This window comes from Uloborus diversus, chromosome 6 (assembly GCF_026930045.1).
Source record: "Uloborus diversus isolate 005 chromosome 6, Udiv.v.3.1, whole genome shotgun sequence".
In the NCBI taxonomy this organism is placed as follows: domain Eukaryota; kingdom Metazoa; phylum Arthropoda; class Arachnida; order Araneae; family Uloboridae; genus Uloborus; species Uloborus diversus.
The window spans coordinates 12,691,380-12,710,800 of record NC_072736.1 but is presented as its reverse complement, the minus strand read 5'-3'; the positions used below and the strand labels follow the sequence as shown (position 1 = coordinate 12,710,800).

General features: G+C 32.7%; 1 protein-coding gene across 1 annotated transcript in view; it reads left to right on the top strand.

Annotated features, from left to right (window-relative positions):
* Window positions 1-19,421, top strand: part of LOC129225150 (protein PALS2-like) — a 48,420-nt gene that overhangs the window by 20,088 nt on the left and 8,911 nt on the right. The window contains 9 exon segments of the mRNA XM_054859711.1: window positions 1,267-1,362; window positions 1,364-1,429; window positions 5,842-5,917; window positions 6,889-7,037; window positions 9,306-9,437; window positions 10,189-10,297; window positions 11,952-12,017; window positions 13,079-13,246; window positions 14,977-15,179. Of these exon segments, the coding sequence (XP_054715686.1) occupies window positions 1,267-1,362; window positions 1,364-1,429; window positions 5,842-5,917; window positions 6,889-7,037; window positions 9,306-9,437; window positions 10,189-10,297; window positions 11,952-12,017; window positions 13,079-13,246; window positions 14,977-15,179 (1,065 nt within the window).

Genomic DNA, 19,421 nt, shown 5'->3' with positions numbered 1-19,421 from the left:
GAAGAAATATATTTACATTTTTGAAAAGAAAGAAATACTAAAAACAAGAAAGTTCTAATTTCTAAGGAGGGGCTTGAGCCCCCCCCCCCCCTTTGCCTCCTATATGGGCACCCCTTGTCCTTCAACTTGGAAAGATGACTCTGGTTACATAAGAGGAATCGGAAAATGTGAAAAAAAAAATGTTGTGATTGATACTGCAGAAAGGTGTAAAATTAATGCAGGAACACAATAATATTTTCACAAAAGATGAAAGTGAGAAAAATTTTGTTTTACACATTGTTGCTGAAGCCTGTGAAATCTGCTCTACTTTTACTAAATCCTCACTTATGAAAAAATAATGTTCAACATTCCCTTGTTCACACTTTGTTTTGATTCTATAAAAATTATTTGACACAATAATGTGTATTTATTATCTAGAAATTGTTGCATTATTAATGAAAAATATAATTTTGTAAAAAATTTTATTAAATTTCTTAAACTGGTTAAACTTTAAGGCATTTGAGGTGCCCCTAGAAACTGTCCAAATGAAGGGAAATTTTGTGCAGCCTGTTCTTTTATTCATTGGAACAAGATAAAACGTTGGGAGCAATAAAGTTTTAACTTTCAAAAAATGCCCTATAGCTAAGGGCCACCCTACTATACACTGAGAAATGCATATATTTTTATTTCTGAATTATATAATTTTGTATAAGTTGCTAAAAAAAACAAAAATGATTGAAACAGCTGGCAGAATTGTAATATTAAAGCAGATGTCAGCACTAGCACAGCCAGAAATACCTTCTGGAGGGAGTTTTTTGATCAAAAATACCTTCTGGGGGGAGGGGGGTTCTGAGCAAAAATACTTTCTGGAGGATTTTTTTTTCAATCAAAAGTTCCCTCTGAAAGTTTTTTTTTTTTTTTTAATCAAAACAATTCTTTCATATGCATAAACTGCTGTATTAGAATTTGCATTTATGTTAAAACCAATGCCTCTGAGGGGTGTTTTCACCCCCCCCCCCCTTCGCTGCACCACTGGATGTCAGTGTTTTGAGTAATTGCTGTATGACGGAAACTAGATAAACCAGTTGTAGATTTATTTTATAAACAGTTGACTGAAAAAGCAACAAAATGTACATAAAAGTTTGCAACACCCAAAAATAAAAATTTGTCTTCCGATAGAATGGATCAATAAAAAGATGCATTTCTATAATTTGTTGATTACTTATAGCGGGGTTTGACTATTTCATTTAATGTTCTCATTTTTTAATGTTAGTCTATTAATTTTAGGCTATGGTCGAAGCTCATGACATTGTTGCTGGTAAGAAATACGATTCGCCTCGCCAGAGAGAGTCTCCTCGAGTTTCGACTCCGCCATTTTTTCAAAATGCGGGCCCAAACCGCAGAAGCTATTAGAATGGTTGGAGTTCGCAAAACAGATGAAGAACCATTGGTTTGTCTTCTTTCTGAATTATTTATTTTACTACTTCACTCTTTCATTATTATATTTCTATGTTGCGCATACATTTTTTACATTTCAATGTTAAAGTTTGTTGCATATCCATACCCAAGGACGGATACAAGGAAGGGGCGATTGGCGAAATCGCTCCTCGCATGAGGGTATCTACACTGGCAATTTTTCTGACTTGATGATGTTAAAGGAATAGAGTTCAAATCTGCCCTCCAGAAACTTTTCGGAGATTGAAGTTTCAAAAGGCATATTAAAAGGTCTTTGCCGATGTTAGGAGAAGTTTGGAAACCTAATGGGCATTTTGCAAAATGCAAGTAATAAAGATGCAATTTTAGGCATTGCGGGTAATGTCAGGGGAAAGAATGGGTTCAGTTACCATCCCCTGGTAATTTTTCAATTTCAAAACCTTTCTAATTTTTAGATGACCTTCGATGGTATTGGGGTAGGGAGGGGGGACATTTCCCTTGAATTATTACGAAATTGAAGTTCTGAAATGGAATTTTCAATTTTAGAATATCTATTTCAACAGAAAATAAAGGAAGCACTTTCGGGAACCTCCTTGTTTAAATCTCTATGTTTTAGTTGTTTCATATAAAATCATGTGCCCTCCTCCCTCCTGGTAGCACGTATAAACCAGGTACGCAGTAAGAGGTTAATGAAAAACTCAACCGCCCCTTCTTTGAAAACTTTCTGGATCCATCCTTGTCTATACCTTTCAATTCTGGCTTCAGTCTTTTCAGTGTCATTACATAAATGTTAAAGTCAGGCAGATGGTGTAGCTGCAGAATTGTTTATTGTCTTTTCTGTTTGAGGAGTATTATGTAGGTGTACTCTGCTGTAATCAGGGGTCTGGCCAGAGGATATTTGGGTCCGTTAACGGACCCTTCACAAAAATCCGATCAACCAAAACGGACCCTTCACAAAAATCCGATCAACCAAAACGGACCTTTCACAAAATCCCGATCAAACAAAACGGACATTTCACAAAATTCTAATAAACAAGATCGGATCTTTCACAAATTGTTTATTGAAAGAGCAAATCTGAAAGTAAAATAACGCATATTTCTGTGTATAAACCGATAATTTTTTGAACCTTTTTTTAAGTCAAATTAGAGGGATCAGATTATAATATATAATTGATATTTAATATAATATATTTAATATAATGTTTAATATAATATGTATTGATATTTTTTTCAAAATCGGCTAATTTTGAAAAAAGAAAAAAAAAAAATCGGCACTCTTTTGATGCTCTTTCAAGCCTTCCAGCGATAAATAATTCTAACTGCCAAATAAAAATAATGGTTCTTTGTTTTATCACAGCTAATTAGCAGTGGTTCTGTTGTAAGCTTTTCTGAAAAGGCATTGGTAAGCACTTTTCTCCCCTCTCATGATTTAATAAACAATAATAATATGTATCTGCGAAATGAACTTAGAACTGCAAAGGGATAGTAAGGGTGGGGGAAAAAATATGATCGCTTCAGATAGAGTTACCAACTTCAAAATTATCACCACTTAGCATCTGGCGTTGAACCTTTATAATGACTTGATTAGAAAATATTCCCATCATTTTACCAGCTTGTCAATATTTGTATTTTTACGGTGGGTGTGGTGCGATGTTTAATTGTTATTTTGGGAGAAAATTATATGGGTTTTGATTTTTCGATGCTAATAAGGATGATTAACTTTAAATAAACTCTTTTAATTACCGTTTCTTTTTTCTTTAGATGTATACATTTTGAAATATGTAATCTTTTAACATCCGATATGAGAATCATATTTTGTTCTTTTTTCAAGCTAACCTCGCTTTATTAGGATGCAAATAAATGAAAAGTCTTTTTATTTCTGTTAGAACTCTCATTTCAAGTTTTTAAAGCAAAATTCCGTTTTCTGTTATTAAATCAAAAATTAAAATGCTGAATAGATGGTTTATTTTATTTTATTTATTTATTTTTTTTTTGCTTCAACTGTGTCCACAGATATTAATGAAATGTTTAGCATAGGACTCTAAAATGCAATTTTAAAATAATTTTATCAAAAATATTTCTTTCACAAGCTGTTTTTATACTTTTGATGCCTTCACTTTGAGAATTGCGATCTCTTTGCATCCGCTACGGGAATCCGATTTTTAGAATTTTTGATGATTGTTACGCTTTGTTAAGAGGTAAACAATTAAAATATCTTTTTATTTTTGTTAAAATCACGGAATTTATAAGTTTTAAACGAAATTCTGTGCTTTTTAAGAGTGTCTTGAGTCAAAAAGTTAAATGCTGAACCTTATTCTGAATTTTATTTTATTAATTTATTTTTTTGTTACAATTATTTTAAATACTGTACCGAAATATTTCTAGTATAATTTAACATAATGTAGAATGGTAGATAAATATTGATACTTGAGAGAGCGATGTCCCCCCCCCCCCCCCCCCCCCCCGCCAAATATTAGACCACTCCAGAATGATTTTCTCGACATAGAAGAGGAAAACACCTAACTTTAAGTTTAATTGATGCAGTTTGTGCCATCTCTACATTCTAAAATTTCGTTTAAAAAAAATTTTTTTTTGCAAAATTATTTGATTTTTCACAAAATTAATTCATTTTTCACAAAATTATTTGATTTTTCACAAAAAACGGACCCTGTGAAAAATCCTAGACAGACCCCTGGTAATATTCTATGTGAATGCTCTATATCACAAGTTACTATGTCAAGAAAAAATTATTTTATAACGTATTATACTTAATGCATCTAAATATTCTTTTTTGTTATAGACATGTATTGCTATTAATGCTTCCAGATAAAATTACATTTGTTATCATATGTATAGTCACTCATTTTACATTTCTTTATAATATACTCGTAACCTCCTTAGATTCAAGACCAACTTTGAATGTTGAATTTCTATTCTTTTCTATGTAACTAGTTCTAGTCACATAGGGAAGTACAGAAAAAATATGTTTAAAACAATCTCTTGATTTTTGTTTTTGAGAAAATTAGTCTCTTGGAGGAACTGCATTAAAATAATAGAGTTCTAAATCAGAAGAATTAAGATTTGAGTGGAAAGCTGACAATATTTCATGAAAACACGCACTAAAGAATTCAGCAGCATGTTTAATCATCTTCCATACAAAGATAATTTAAAATGTGCCCCCCCCCCCCAAATTTTCCTGCATTTTCAGAAATTGCCATTTGACTGTAAACAAGCTATGAATGAAAATCTGTCAATGAAATATCCTTTTTTCAATACTGTCACTTACTAACAGAAAAATTAACTAATATCGTGCAGCATCAACACATCTTATTTACCTTGGCCTCTTTTTTTTTTTTTGAGCAATCACGATTGCTTATTGTTCCTACTTGACTGTTTTGATGTGCTATGATTTTATTTTCCCGCAAGCACCCTTTGCAGCATCACCGTCGACTGGCTCCTCACGATGCTGCTCCTATAGCGAAAACCGTCACCAGGTTGCATTCATATCCTACACACACATGCATACATACACACAAACACATACTTACACCTACACACATGCACAAACACATACACACACATGCACAAACACAAACACATACACACACGCATACATACAGACACCTACACAAACACACACAAACACATACACACACGCATACATAGACACCTACACATACCCCACCCCTACGCACACAAAAACTCATACACACAACTACCCACACACTCATGCCTGCACACAGACACAAACACACATGCCTACACACACATACACGACCAGATTTAGGGGAGGGCAGGCGGAGCTACTGCCCCGGGGGCCTCCACAGCAAAGGGGCCCCCGCAATAAAATTTTTACAAAATATCCTAACTTTGACGGGTCGAAAATATCGGATATATACATAAATATCAAAATATTCGGATATGTATCAAAGCATCGAATATTTTCGAAAATATGATGATCTTTTCGAACCCTGATTAGGGCCCTCCACTTCTTCGTTGCCCCAGGGCCTCCACACATCCAAATCCGCCCCTGCACACACATACACATACCCCCTACACACAGACCCCCACACACAAGCACACACGCCTACATACACACACACAATCGTGATTGAGAAAAACATAATTTGAATTCAAGATGTCAAAACTCAAATTATTATTATTTTTTTTTTAGTATTGTTTTTAGTGTCTCCTACAGGTGTTGCCAGAAAATAGGAAGCTAAAAAACATCAGCATTCTATGTGAATATATTAATTTTTGATTTTCAAAAGCTTCTTGTAAACTTTTTGCACTTGAAACCAGAAAAGGTTTTATTTTCATTGATTTTTAGTTTCCTGTTATTGTTCTGTACTAAACTGTTGAATCTTAAAATTTCATTTTTGCTGCAGATCTTAAAATCTTCATTAAGGTTTTTAAAATTTTTTGTAGGGTATAACTGTTCAGAATGATGATGGTCATCTTGTTATAGCCAGGATTCTTGCTGGTGGCATAATTGACCGTCAAGGTATGTTTACATACTTCATTCAGAATAGCAAAAATCTGAAAAAGCTTCATTGAAACTTGTGTAATGTGACCAAATTTTTCAAGCTAAAAATCAGGACACATAATGGGGGGGCGGGGGTAGAGTAGTTTTTTTTTCCACAGGCTTAATATTTTACGTAACAGAAAAATGCCAAGAAATAGCTCAAATGTACCAATGAAGAACTCAAGTTGAAAATAATTTAATAGTATTGATGTAAAGAAGCCTTCAGCATGATAATGTTGCCTTCAGCAGCCGCGACTTCAAGATCGGTTGTAGAAGGATTAGCTGACATGAAAAAATTACTAACTTTGCTGGAAGAGACGGCAGAAAACTTGGCATCCTTGTGTTTTTTTGTATTAATATGTTTTGTTATATCCGACAGTCCTCCGTGGGATATACTGAATGAATGCTCTTGACATTTTTCACAAAAGATTTCACCTTCTTTGTCGCCCTTTTTGAGAAATGGAAATTTATTTTTCAAGTTGTCATTCAAAACGCATTTACATTTACCCATCTTGTAAAATTATGATAATCATACAACGTGTAACAGTTACAATCACAGTAAATGAAAAGAATTTATTTTCCCCCATTCGCAGCCAACACCTGACGCTTAACAGCTCCTCCTCTTCAATCCAAATCATGGTGGAGGTAGTTCAGTGTATTAAACATTAAAGAATAACATTTTACATGGCGTTCTTACATTTACTAACAGCAAAAAATCAAAAAAGCGTTTAAAAAATCTAGATTGTATGTTATATTTCTTGTGTGATGGAATTTAAACAAAAAAAAGCGGGATTTTTTTGACAAAGCGGGACAGTAAGACAAAAAGCGGGACGTCTGGTCACATTAAACTAGTGTAACATGTAACATATTGTGAGTTTTTTAAATTTGTGTTTCTTGTCAATATTTTCTGTTGAAGAGCTTGAAATTTTTTTCAAATTGAATTATCCTAGGCTTGCTGAATGTCGGTGATACAATACTTGAAATAAATGGGGTTGAATTGGATTCTCCTGCAGAGTTGCAGCAGCAGCTTTCAAAATCATCGGGAAGTGTGACATTTAAAATTCGCCCTTCAAATTCAGATACTATTCCTCCAGCCCAGGTATGACTTCTTTAACTTGCAAAACTTGGATTACATAATGCTTTTTAATGTTTCACAAGTTTATGGTTCTTTAGTATTTTTTAGTACTGAATCCAGAAGTAACCTTAATTTTCCCCTTATCACTCAAAGATTTGTCATGTACAGTGGCCGCTGCTTATATGAATCAGGTTTGTTCCAAACAGTTTTGATTCCATAAAGTGGCTGATTCAATAAAATGGCTAATTCAATAAAGCTGGATTTTGTTCTGTTGTTGACGATTTGATTCATTATAGCGGCTGATTCAATTAACCACTGATTCAAATAACTGGCATCCACTGTATATATATTTGTACTTATATACTGTACATTATTATACCTAAACAACTGAGGGTGTAAACAGGGCCAAATTTCTCAATAGGCAGAGTTTGCAGCTGCCTAAGGCAGCAAACTTTTCAGCTACACAATTTTTGCTTTAACTACACATTTTTTTAAAAAAATGTGTGGTTAAAGCAAAATTGGTACGTATTCCAGTTTTTACAAAAATTGGCCAAAAAAAGTAAATTTCTTAAAAGTATACAAATCTTGTTTGGGAACATCTGGATTTGTGCCACATTTAGCAAGATATCAGAAGAACATCGCATATTGCAATTGCAAAGCAGCTGCAAGCCCATAAGTACTACAAGCAATGTATCAACAGCCTGATTTTTTAATCCAGAGACTGCAGTTTCACGCTTGCTGTGAGCTCATCAGTCTGGAAAGTGAATAAAGGAATTGGAAGCAGATATCACTCTTGGCTTCAATGAGGTGACTTCTGCCTCCAGATGGATTATTTGCTATTCCAGACTGGTGAGCAGGCCCAGATCTATAAAATTTGGGCCCCCTGCCACAAAATCTGTAAGGGGGTCCTCGTGGTCTGGGTAAAGTTGCAAATGTACACTGCTGTGCAACTTTAGTAACTCTCAGTGCTGTTTTTTTTTCTTTCCTTCAATCTTTTAAAAATTTCTTGGACTGTCGAGCCTGTTAAGGATGCTGGCCCCCTGCACTGCAGGATCTGCTGGTACACAGATCCGGGCCTGCTGGTAAGTCCATAACAAGGACGAAGCTGCAGTCTCTGTATGTGATAGCCGGGCTGTCCGTATATTGCATGTAGCCCTGGCTTAAGGGTGGTAATTTACTGTTTAGTATCTATAATTAATATTTTTGTTATAAAACTATTTGTAGTGTTTCGCTTTAATTTTTTTTCAAACACGAAAATAAGTGGTACATATTTTTATGATATTTCTTCTATACATTAGAACAGCAAAAATCCAAACTAATTGAGACCTTAAAGGCTTGGATTTTCGAAAAAACAAATAAAATACCTTTTAAGAAAATAATATGCTATATAATCAAATAAAGTGGTTATAAAATATGGTATATTACATAAAATACAGCACATAATAGTACAATGTGTAATTACTTTTCTTGAAGAAAAATTCAACAAAAATTAACTTTCTTTGCCTAATAAACGTAAAGAAAAATTTATCAAAACTTCCTGGGAATGTGTTTGGATTTTTGATAATTCTGCTGTAGTGTTACTAAGTTTTAATCTTGATTTATATTTTTAACCCGGAAGAACTCGCGGTACTTTTCGTCACACGAACGCTTGCGGGGGGGGGGGGGGGGGCTCCGTAGGCCCGGAGTGGTTATTTCAGTAAATTAAGTTTGCAAAATAGAAAAAAAAAGTGTTTTCAACACTGAATTATAAATAGATAAACAGCCTCTAAAATATGTTTTAAAAAGTAAGGTTAAAGAAAGTTTTATGATACATGAATCTAAATCTTCTAAGCATTACTGACGATCGCTTTGCTGTTCTGTGTCAACTTCTTCATTATCTTCATTAAGGAAGTTCTCATCAGTTTAGACCTCAACCAACAAGGTCTGCAACCTCTTCATTTCATCTTTGTAGCTTAAATAGCGATGCATTTCACAACCTATTCCTTTACATTCACAATCTGGAATGAAAAGCGTGAGCGCTCGCTCCGGGCCTCTGAGGCCCGAAGCGGATTTTTCTGGGGAAAACGGGGAATGTACAGTACATTCCTGAAAAGCATGTGGTCAGTATGTAGGTCACCTCGAACGTAGCTACTGTGAACCTCATTCATTTACGTTGAAGAGGTGATTTTTGGCAGCATACTTTTGTTATGACCGGGCCTGAGAGGCCCGATGCGAGTTTTCCCGGGTTAAAGGGTGACGGCTGTGATATTTTTTTTTTCTGATTTGTGTTATCTAAGTTTTTCTTTGTTTTAGACATACGTGAAAGCACTATATGCATATGATCCATCAAAAGACTCATTACTACCATGTAAAGAAATTGGCCTTGCATTTAAACAAGGAGATATATTACAAATTTTGAATCAAGATGACCCTAACTGGTGGCAGGTAATTTTACATTATGGTAAATCTGTTGGAAGGATATGTTTGATTTTTAGATTAATACACATTTATAAAACTACACACTACTCTTTAGTTTACATCTTTTTTTAAAAGTAACACTTCAATTTTTAAAACCATTACTATTTTGATAACATGCTTCTGTTCTTATAAATTAATGTTATTTGAGAAGTTCAATACGTAAAAGAAAAATTCTGCATATTTCTCATATGTAATCTGCTCCACAAGCATTTTTTTTTTCAAACCATCTATACAATGTCACGCACATGTACATAGAAATCATCAATTATCTTAACTTTTTATGTTTAGTGTGTCTTATCATAGAATGTTTCAAACTGTAGTCTTATGATGAGGTGTTTTTAATTTAGTGGTTTTTTAATTTTTTTTTTATTTTGTTGTATCTTTAGACATTTTGATTAAAAATGTCCTCTGGTGGCAAAATTTTGAACTTTTTTTTTCTTTTTTGTTCTTTACTAAAACAAATTCCCATCCCTTCATTACGCTTTTTACAACTTTCTGAGTCATAATTTTGTCTCCAAACAACTTGTTAGAAGGGGTCTATCAATTGCAGCCACGCCATTACATTTCAAAAACTAAAACAGTTAGTGAAAAAAAATATCCTTAATATTTTCATAGATACTTATTTCCTGCAATTTTTATCTTTTTTATATTTCTGATAATTATTTCTATTTTTCTTGGGAAAATGTAGAGTTTTGTTCTTAATTCTGTTATATTTCAGGCTCGACGACTTGAAACTGACGGCCACGCTGGATTAATTCCTTCTCAAGAGCTTGAAGAGCGTCGTCGGGCTTTTGTTCGCCCACAGTATGATCATGCTACTAAAAGTAGTGAGTACGACTAAAGTATCTGATTTGTCAGTTTACATTGTGTCAGGTGAAAATTAGGTTGTGCTTTTAGCTTAAAAGAGAAATGCTGTGTGAAAGTATGAAACTGTAAACAGGGAAAAAATTCCAGAAAATACTGTTGATGAACAGTGATATTCTGAATGAATGAAAGTTTTATTTAATTTATGTATTCCTTCCACATGTAAAAATATATATTGTTGTATTTTTTAACTAGCAGTACCTGCACAGTGATGCCTGTACTAAAAATTTGAAGGAAGTCCGTTGAATTAAAAAAAAAATGGATGCCCCACCCCCCCTCCTCTGATAGGAAAGGATCAATTTTATTTAACTAAAATGCGTACACACCTTTTCAAAAAAAGCCTATTAAAGTTTTTTTGGAATTGAAAATTTTTTTGCCAAAAGATTAAATAAGATTTACTGTGGCTTTAAAACTCTTTAGTGAGTGAAATAGTGTTTTCTGCAAATAAAAATGTTTAGCCAAATAGTTATGTATTTTATTTATTTTTAGCAACTGTACAGTTTTAAAGTTACATCAGCAAACCTACTGTAGGAGTTTAGGGTAGTTTTAACAACTTTTCATAATACAGTGGAATGTCAAAAGTTCGAGGTTTTACTTAATTCGAAGTGCTTACTTCACATTCTCAGTTAAATTTTTTAGTCCCCAGAAAATGATTTTTATTAAAAACTGAAAATAAAAATCTTTTGCTGTTGTTAAACTTATTTAATTACATACAGTAAACAATAAAAATACACTGAGAGGTTGTTGTCAACAACACTCTATAAGTGGCACGGGCACGAAATATTCTTCGACTTCAAAATATGAATTAAGATAAAAACCCTGTTGATAAAAACTTGATACGTAAAGCTAACATTGATTGGAAACAAAGAACCTGAAATCATGCCTTTTGGCATCGATCGCAGACAAAAAAAGAAGGATCATGCCGCTGCCACCTGAGTCGCAAAATGAAATTTAAAACTTCTTACTGTTTTTGTGTTTTATGCGAAATGCATGTATACACTCGCAAGCATCTAGATATAGAGATTATGACGTAGCTTATCAAAATGGATTCGGCCACTGTCAAAATGCATTGTTGGTTGCCTTTAAGTTTGCACACTTAAATATGTACAGATGTCATGAAAAAAAAAGTTGAAATTTGTTTAGAGATAATTAAAAGCAAAATTTATATGTTTATATTTCAGTGAGGAATTTTTTGTGTTGACAATACTTCCTTTTCTTTGTACAAGGAAGTAAAAAGTACTCCACTTTGTGTCTGTTGAAACTGTAAAATTTTAATCTGGAAGAATTTTCCGGATAATCCGAGTTTTTAGTAATCCGTGGTGGCGAGAGCCCCAATTACCTCAGATTTTCAAGACTCTACTGTAAGTCAAAATATCAAATTGGCTGTGTCTCAAGGCTGGTATTTTGAACTTTATGACTTTTGCCTGAATGTCGACAATACATTAATTTATAAAATCAGGTAAATAAAGCATACGAATGAGACAAAAACTTTTTTTCGTGACAATATCAAAAGTGAAATACTTTGGAGCTCATTGGTAGTTTTTTTGTTTACAGAAAATATAACAGAATTTAGTGTTATATGTAGTTTGATAATTATACTATCTGCCTTTTTTGTAGCGATGTGTGGGACAAAAATCACTAAAAAGAAACGTAAGACAATGTATCAGAGCAGAGCTAATGCAGGTAATTATTGCTTTTCTAGTTATTTCCTATGGTTTGATATGTTGAGTATTATTTGTAATAAGTAAAAGTGGCTGAAAATACCATTAATTTACCAGAACTTTAGATAAATGTTTGTAAACATTTGAACAAAGTCAGTATGTAAATTGTAAAGTAAAGTTTAATTTTGACTTCCCTATTTTACTGTAGTAGTTTTTGGTCAGAATAACAAAAAGGAAAGATAATAGATTTCAATTTAACATGTAAAAAAAAGAGAAGAATATACTGTAACTATTATATTTAACTTGTTTTGATTTGAAAGCTTAAAATAGTCAATTGTTTGAAGTTTATATTTGAGCAGACATTAACTGCAAGTAAACAGTGTTGGTCTCTTATTTACTACAAATGTTTATTACATGTTGCATTGATTGATAATTTCATGGCCAGAAATTTTTATTTTCCCATCTCAAAAGTTCTTGCTGTTTTATAAGCTGTCTCACATATTGAAGTGTAAAACTTAAAACTTTTTGTGCTTTCTTTGTTCTGTGACCTCAATCTTTTCCCTAAAGTTTTGCCAACTCAATCTGAGGTTATTTTGTTTACTTTAAGCTTGTTATTTAATTGACTTTGATTAGTATCAAAAAGATATAAATGGACATTCATCATGTTAGTATGTTTTTCAACAGATTGAAAAATGTCTAAAAATCATTTCAGCTGATAGTTCAACCATCACTGCCTGTCCTAGAAAGGCAAAAATGTCTAACATATTATTTAAAGTCTAGTTTCGTAGCTTTCAGAAATAAGCAGGCTTGATATTGTTTTAATGATAAACAATTATATTTCATTTACCTATCCTACAAATCAAGTTTTTCACCCAGTATTCAATCAAATAGAGTTTGAGATGTTTGATTATGCGGAACAATTCTCCTCTTTGGAAATAAATCTAGTTTTATATATAAAAGAAAAATTTATATAAAAACAATTTGATTATATGAGACACTGAGCTATTTTTTTTTCTTCATACATATACTTTGCTTTGTTGCTGTTACTTATATTATTTATGAATAAATAACTTTTCCTTTAAGAGTTCGACAAAGCTGAGTTGCTTCTGTATGAAGAATGTGCCAAAATGCCGCCGTGTGAATGGGAAAGAAAAACTTTAGTACTGCTTGGAGCCCAAGGCGTTGGTTGCCAAATAATGAAGAATAAGCTCATACGGGATGATCCATCCAGATTTGGTACTCCTGTAGCTCGTAAGTCATTTTTGTTTCTTAAAAGTAATCTTCAGATTTATGAATCTAACTTCAACTATTTCTTTGCATTATTCATCAATACAATAAATTGATCGTTTTTAGTGGTCTCAAAGAGTACCAAAAATCAAGCATCAACTGTATTTGAAATTTGTTCTTTTGTATTGAATCCTGAATTAAATACTGAAAAATAGCTTTGTATTTTTGCTCAATGTGCTTTATATTAAAAACTAAAGTGAATTTTTTAAAAAAAAATATCATAAGCCAAAAACGGATGCTAAAAGGTTGCTGCCTAATTGCAACTATTTGCTAATACTATGCGTTATAGTTGTCATCAAAAAAACATAAATATAGGCTGCAAGTACTGTGTTTTCTAAAAGTAGTAGACTAATGTTAAAGGTTTTGAATATTTAATTTTATTTTTTCAAAATTCTTTTTTTATGTATAAAGAAAAATGTTGCAGATTTTAAGATCTTAAAATTTGTGTCACACTGTATTTGAAATCAAGATAAGGTAGCACACTGCCTAACTTTAAAAAATAGTTTGCTTTTTAAGTAGTCCCCCCCCCCCCTTAATGATAAAGTTTGATGTTAGAACATATAATAAGACTGGCTTTTTCCCGCGGCTTCGCTCGCAATAAGAAGTGTTATTATTAATTAGGTGTAGTTTTTGCGACTTTACTTTTGTTTAGCGTGTGTAAAAAATTAGGCTTACAAAACTTCTTTGTATATAATGAAGTAATATATAGCGTAAGTAGCATTTTTCATCATATCAGCAAATATTCGTCAGGTGTTAAGTAGTTATCACAATTCCTGTTGTGGGTCATAATTGAAAACTTGCTCCAGTCATTAACCACATATCTGACAATTTCTGAACGCACCTCTATTGCTCTATCTTGTGTTCCATACATTAAGAGAGAGCACGAAACAAACATGCACCGTCACCAACAATAGGGACGACAGTACATTCTTCAACTTCTCCATCAACTCTCAGATTTCCTTTAGCTATTTTAAAAAAGTCGAACGGTCAAAACCTATACTTAAACCAAACCAAAACAAAACAAATGCCAAATACAAAGCAGAGTCTACAAACAAAACTACTCAACCAAAGCAAAGCAAACGCAATCCTAAATATACCTGAAAAGTTTTAATGAGTTAAAATTTTATCTGTTGCCATTTTCAATTCGCGAATAAATAAAACTGGAGTAACTAATTCAAGCAAGGCTTTCACGCTGATTTTCAATTTGCCCTTTGACTCTGTTTTTGCATTTGTGTTTCGGTAATTGGAAAATTACCGAAACATGGACTTTCTCTTGGATCACTTGGAGGTAGGGCAAATAACCTTAAACCCTAATTAACGGATTATTATGACTCAACAAAGAATATGCATGCAAAGTCTCCTCCCGATCGGTTTAAAATTGACAAAGTTTCATACAAACTTTCATCCCCTATTTTATCCCCTTGGGGGTAGAATTTATCAAAATCCTTTCTTAGCGGATGACTACGTCATAACATCTACTTGCATGCCAAATTTCAGCACGATCCGTCCAGTGGTTTGGGCTGTGTGTTGATAGATCACTATGTCAGTCATTCAGTCACCTTTCAGTTTTATATATTTAGATGTATAACTTCTTCCTATTAACTAAGTTTTTGAAAATAAATAGATTTAAGTTTTTATTTTCCATGTTTTAAAATAATTTAGCAATGAATTGATGCATTTCCTTTCTACTCTAGATACTTCAAGACCAATTAGAGAAAATGAAGAGGATGGAAAGCACTATTGTTTTGTAACTCGTGAAGCTATGGAGGTGGATATTGCCGAAAATAAATACCTTGAATTCGGGGAGCTTAATGGACATCTGTATGGCACTAAACTGGAATCTGTTAGAGCTATAATCCGTTCTGGGAAAATGTGCATACTAGACTGCAACCCACAAGTACTTGCTATTTTCTATCACTTTTTTAATGTTCTTACCGTGGTAGCTAAAATTGTGGACACTTTTGGAAAATTTTTGTCTTTATTTTCTGTGTTTATAGAAATTGTTATACAGTAGAAGGCCATTATAACGCCAAACTTGAGACCAGAGCTTTTGCGTTATACAGGTTTTTGCGTTATATAGATGATTTCACAAATTTTGAAGCTAATATTCAGCATATATCTATATTTTAGCACTTCAGAATGAGTTTTGTCTGCAATGTGTATTAAAGCTCTAATATTGCAATTAGCCATCCACAAGTAAATATGTTTCACAATCAAAAGAAAGTGAATTATTCTGCACTTCTGCAAGCTTCATGGTTTGCATAACACCTGCATTGGTAAGAGCCATTTGGTATATTCTGTTTACTTTGAGTTCTAATTTTCATTTAAAAGCTTTGAATTCATAGGGAAAGATGAAAAACTGTCTCAGAATTCAATTTGCCTAACAATTTTTATGTTTGCAAAGAAAAACAGAGGGATTTTTTAAACTACAAAAGCTATTGTTTACTTCTGAAAAGTTGTGTGGTTTAAAGAGAATTGCGTTATATAGGTTATATAGGTCAGCGTTATAAAGGTATTCTACTGTACTTCTTAAAAAGGAATCTCTACATGGGTGCCCATATAGGAGAGAAGTGGAGGCTCAAGCCCCCCCCCCCCTAGAAATTAGAACTTCCCTGCATTTTGTACTTTTTTCTTTGTAAAAATGTATAAACATTTCTTCTCCAGAAAGTTATTAAAAATATCAAATTTTAATAACTCTAATATGTACTGAAATCGGTTTCCATGGGAAAAATAATCTACAAAACCATGGTGAAAATATCTGAACCCCCTCCCCTTAGAATTTTGCATACGGGCACCCATGAATCTCATCAATATCATTTTGAAGAGGATTTAATATCGAAACCAATACGAAAAACAAAATTCAAGTGTTTGCAATGCAAAATACAGAGTTATAAGTACTTTAATCTTAAAAACAAACACAGAAATTAAGGGCTCTGTAGCATCTCATTATTGTTTTTGTCGTCCAAACTGAAAAAATGTTAATGACCGCCAGCATGGCTAACATCATGTTTACAGTTGAAGCAATTCATAGTTGTTCTTTGTTTCGTAGAAGAAAGACTTTCTTATGCAATCAAATTACTATTATTGCTGCATAACTTTCTTTGAATTGCAAAGATTTTACAAGCCTCTAATTTACGAATACTCTCGATTTTACTATTTGTTAGCCACAAAAAAAATCTTCCTTCTAAGCAATGTAATTTTTCATCCTTTGTTGATAACTGGAAATGGTAAAGATCTCTTTTTTCATGCACTCAACAAAAGATGAAAGTAGCACTATCAAAACAATTCCAAATCAGGAACAAGAAATCTCAGGGAAGAAGATAATCCTTTTCATTTAAAATGTATTTTCATTTTCTTCCATCTTGCTTTTACTTTTATAAAGAAATAAATTAGATACGATCATATAATCTGAATTTCTAGATGTCTGTGTTTGGAAAGTTTTTTTAAATTTAGTACAAAAAAAAATTAAGCAACTATCAGTATTGATAAAACTTTCCATGGAAAGTTTTGTACCATACGTAGTACAGTCGAACCTTGATATCTAGAACCTCCTTATCTCGAAACCCTTAATGTCACGGAAAAAAAAATTTCCCCTGCATTTTCTATAAAAACCCCAATGTATTTCCCATAGTTATCTCCAAATTTATTTTTCGAAACCCTTGATATGTCGAAATTTTTGCACGAAAGCAAGTTTCAGTTGTTGTTTTTCTTAGACAATTTTTATAGTAAAACCAGTTCCAGGGACCAGTTTTCATCTCTCTTCTTGGAAACTTTGATTAGGGGATTGAAGCAAGATAATAGGGAAGTGTTGGTATGAAAGGGGTGCTGTGTTTTCCCCAGAGTTTAGAATCTTTGTGCAATTCTCTCGAACATGTTGTCCACTTTGAGGAAAGGGGGTTGATTTTTCGCCAGTCAGATTTCAAGTGAAAACGGAAATTGCGTTCCTCATTTTCATCAGTCTGCTTTTTTAACTCCTACAAAATGGCTACTGAAAACTTTTTTGAATGTGGGGAGCTACTAGTTGAAGATAAGGATTTTTAAATTTTTAGGTGAAAAACCAAGTTGAAGTTGTTGTTCATTTCAAAATCTCTTCCTGTGCACTTTCGACAATTATAAAATTTCAAATCTAGTAAAATATTGAAGACTACTTTATTGATCGTAATTCAAAGTGGTCTCATATTACATATATAAATGCATATAGCGTACGTGTATGTAATTGTGAGAATTTCTAGTGTAATTTTTTCAAAACCTTGATAACTCAAAAACTCGATATCTCGAATTTTTTTCCTGTCCCGAGAGATTTGAGATATCAAGGTTGTACTGTATATAGTTTTTGATGAGCTTCGATTTTACAAACTCGTTTTTACGAATGTTTTCCCTAGTCCCAAGGAATTCGTAAAATTGAGCATCAACTGTATTTGATTTTTTTTTTTTTTTGTATTAAATTCTGAATTGAATTCTGTTTCATGTAAGAGTTTGCATTTTGTAAAATGTAATATTTTCTGTTAGCATACAAAATGAAAATATTTCCGAATGGTACCACACCTTTGGCTCCTACTGTATAGTGAAAAGTCACTCAGAGGATCAAATTCAATTTGTGTTTTACATTTATCTTATTGTTAAAGATGGAAATGGTCGGAAGAAAAACTGAACTTGGGGAGGTGGGGTGGGGGACACTTTCTGCAGTCCAAAGGAGTTTACAGTGATTTCTCACTTATGCCCGACCTCTTTTATATGCGTTTTTCACTTATGTGTGTTTTTCTCGTGGGCCCCCCAGCAATATAGGAATACCAATGTTAACTCTTATTCATTTATAAGTGAAACCTAAAATGCACCTTTCGAATGTTTTCCGTAGTCCCAAGGAATTCGTAAAATTGAGCATCAACTGTATTTGATTTTTTTTTTTTTTGTATTAAATTCTGAATTGAATTCTGTTTCATGTAAGATGAAATTATGGGTCATTCTTCAAAAAGTAACTTTTCTGTCACATGCCTTTTATGTAAAAATTTTAAGGAACAATTTATTTAATAATGATTTTTAATTTCATCAAAAATATATCTATTGAAACCTGCCAACAGTTTTTTAATAATAATTTTTATTTTAGTATACTTTTTGGTTCATATGCGAATTCTCACCTCTGTGTGACTGTTTATGTTCCTTAATAACTCGTTTAATTAAAAGTATGTACTTATTTATTATTCCTTTCACAAGTGTCTCAAATACTAATTGTTTAAGTATACTTAATTTTTTAATATTGTGTTTTAGTTCTTTTTAGTAGGACAAGAAATCATGTCATACAATAAATTCTCACCTCTGTTACCTAAACACGAAATGCCATTCCTCATTAACACGTGGCAGTAATGACATTACATTTTATTTTCCATAATACAAGGGAAGCCCCTTGTTTATTTTCAGCCATAGTTGAAGTTGTGAGATATTTGTCGGAAAACTAAAAGATAGATTTTGCTTTAAAAACTTAGTATGGTTATTCTGACTTCTCACCTCCGTGAACTTGAATTTCAGGGATGTAAATTAAGATTAAAAAAAAAAAAAGAAGTGAATCTCACCTCCATGACAGACCTTATCAATGTCATTATTTCTCAGGTTAAAAAAAAAAATGATGGAGGGAAAATACATCAATACTAGGAGGCATTCTACCAAAATTATAAATTGCCGGTATATCCACAACTGTTTTTTAACATTCATTTGAAACTACTAAGCCGTGCTTTAATTAAGAGAGCTTAATATTATATTCCCACTAATCATAAAAACAGCTGATTGTTTGCACAATTAACAAAATTACTACTATGTTATTAATTGGCCTCGATTTTTAAATATTAAAAGTAAAAATTTCTTTTTCTTTTTAATTTATGAGTAAATAATTGGAACTTAGCTGGGCCATTGTTTATGGTTACTTCTAGTAGGTATCATTTTCATGTAAGAATGAAAAAGAAAGAAAACAAAAGGTTTCGAAATTGAAAAATATTTGTGTTCGAAAGTTATATTTTCTGGAGAATGACCCTTATGCAAGATAAAATTCTGCCAAGTTTTAGGAAAATCGCCGATTCACTCTTAGCTTATCATAAGAATGTACCCTTCTTTTTTTGTCTCTTTTAATGCATTCAAAAGCCCTTCACTC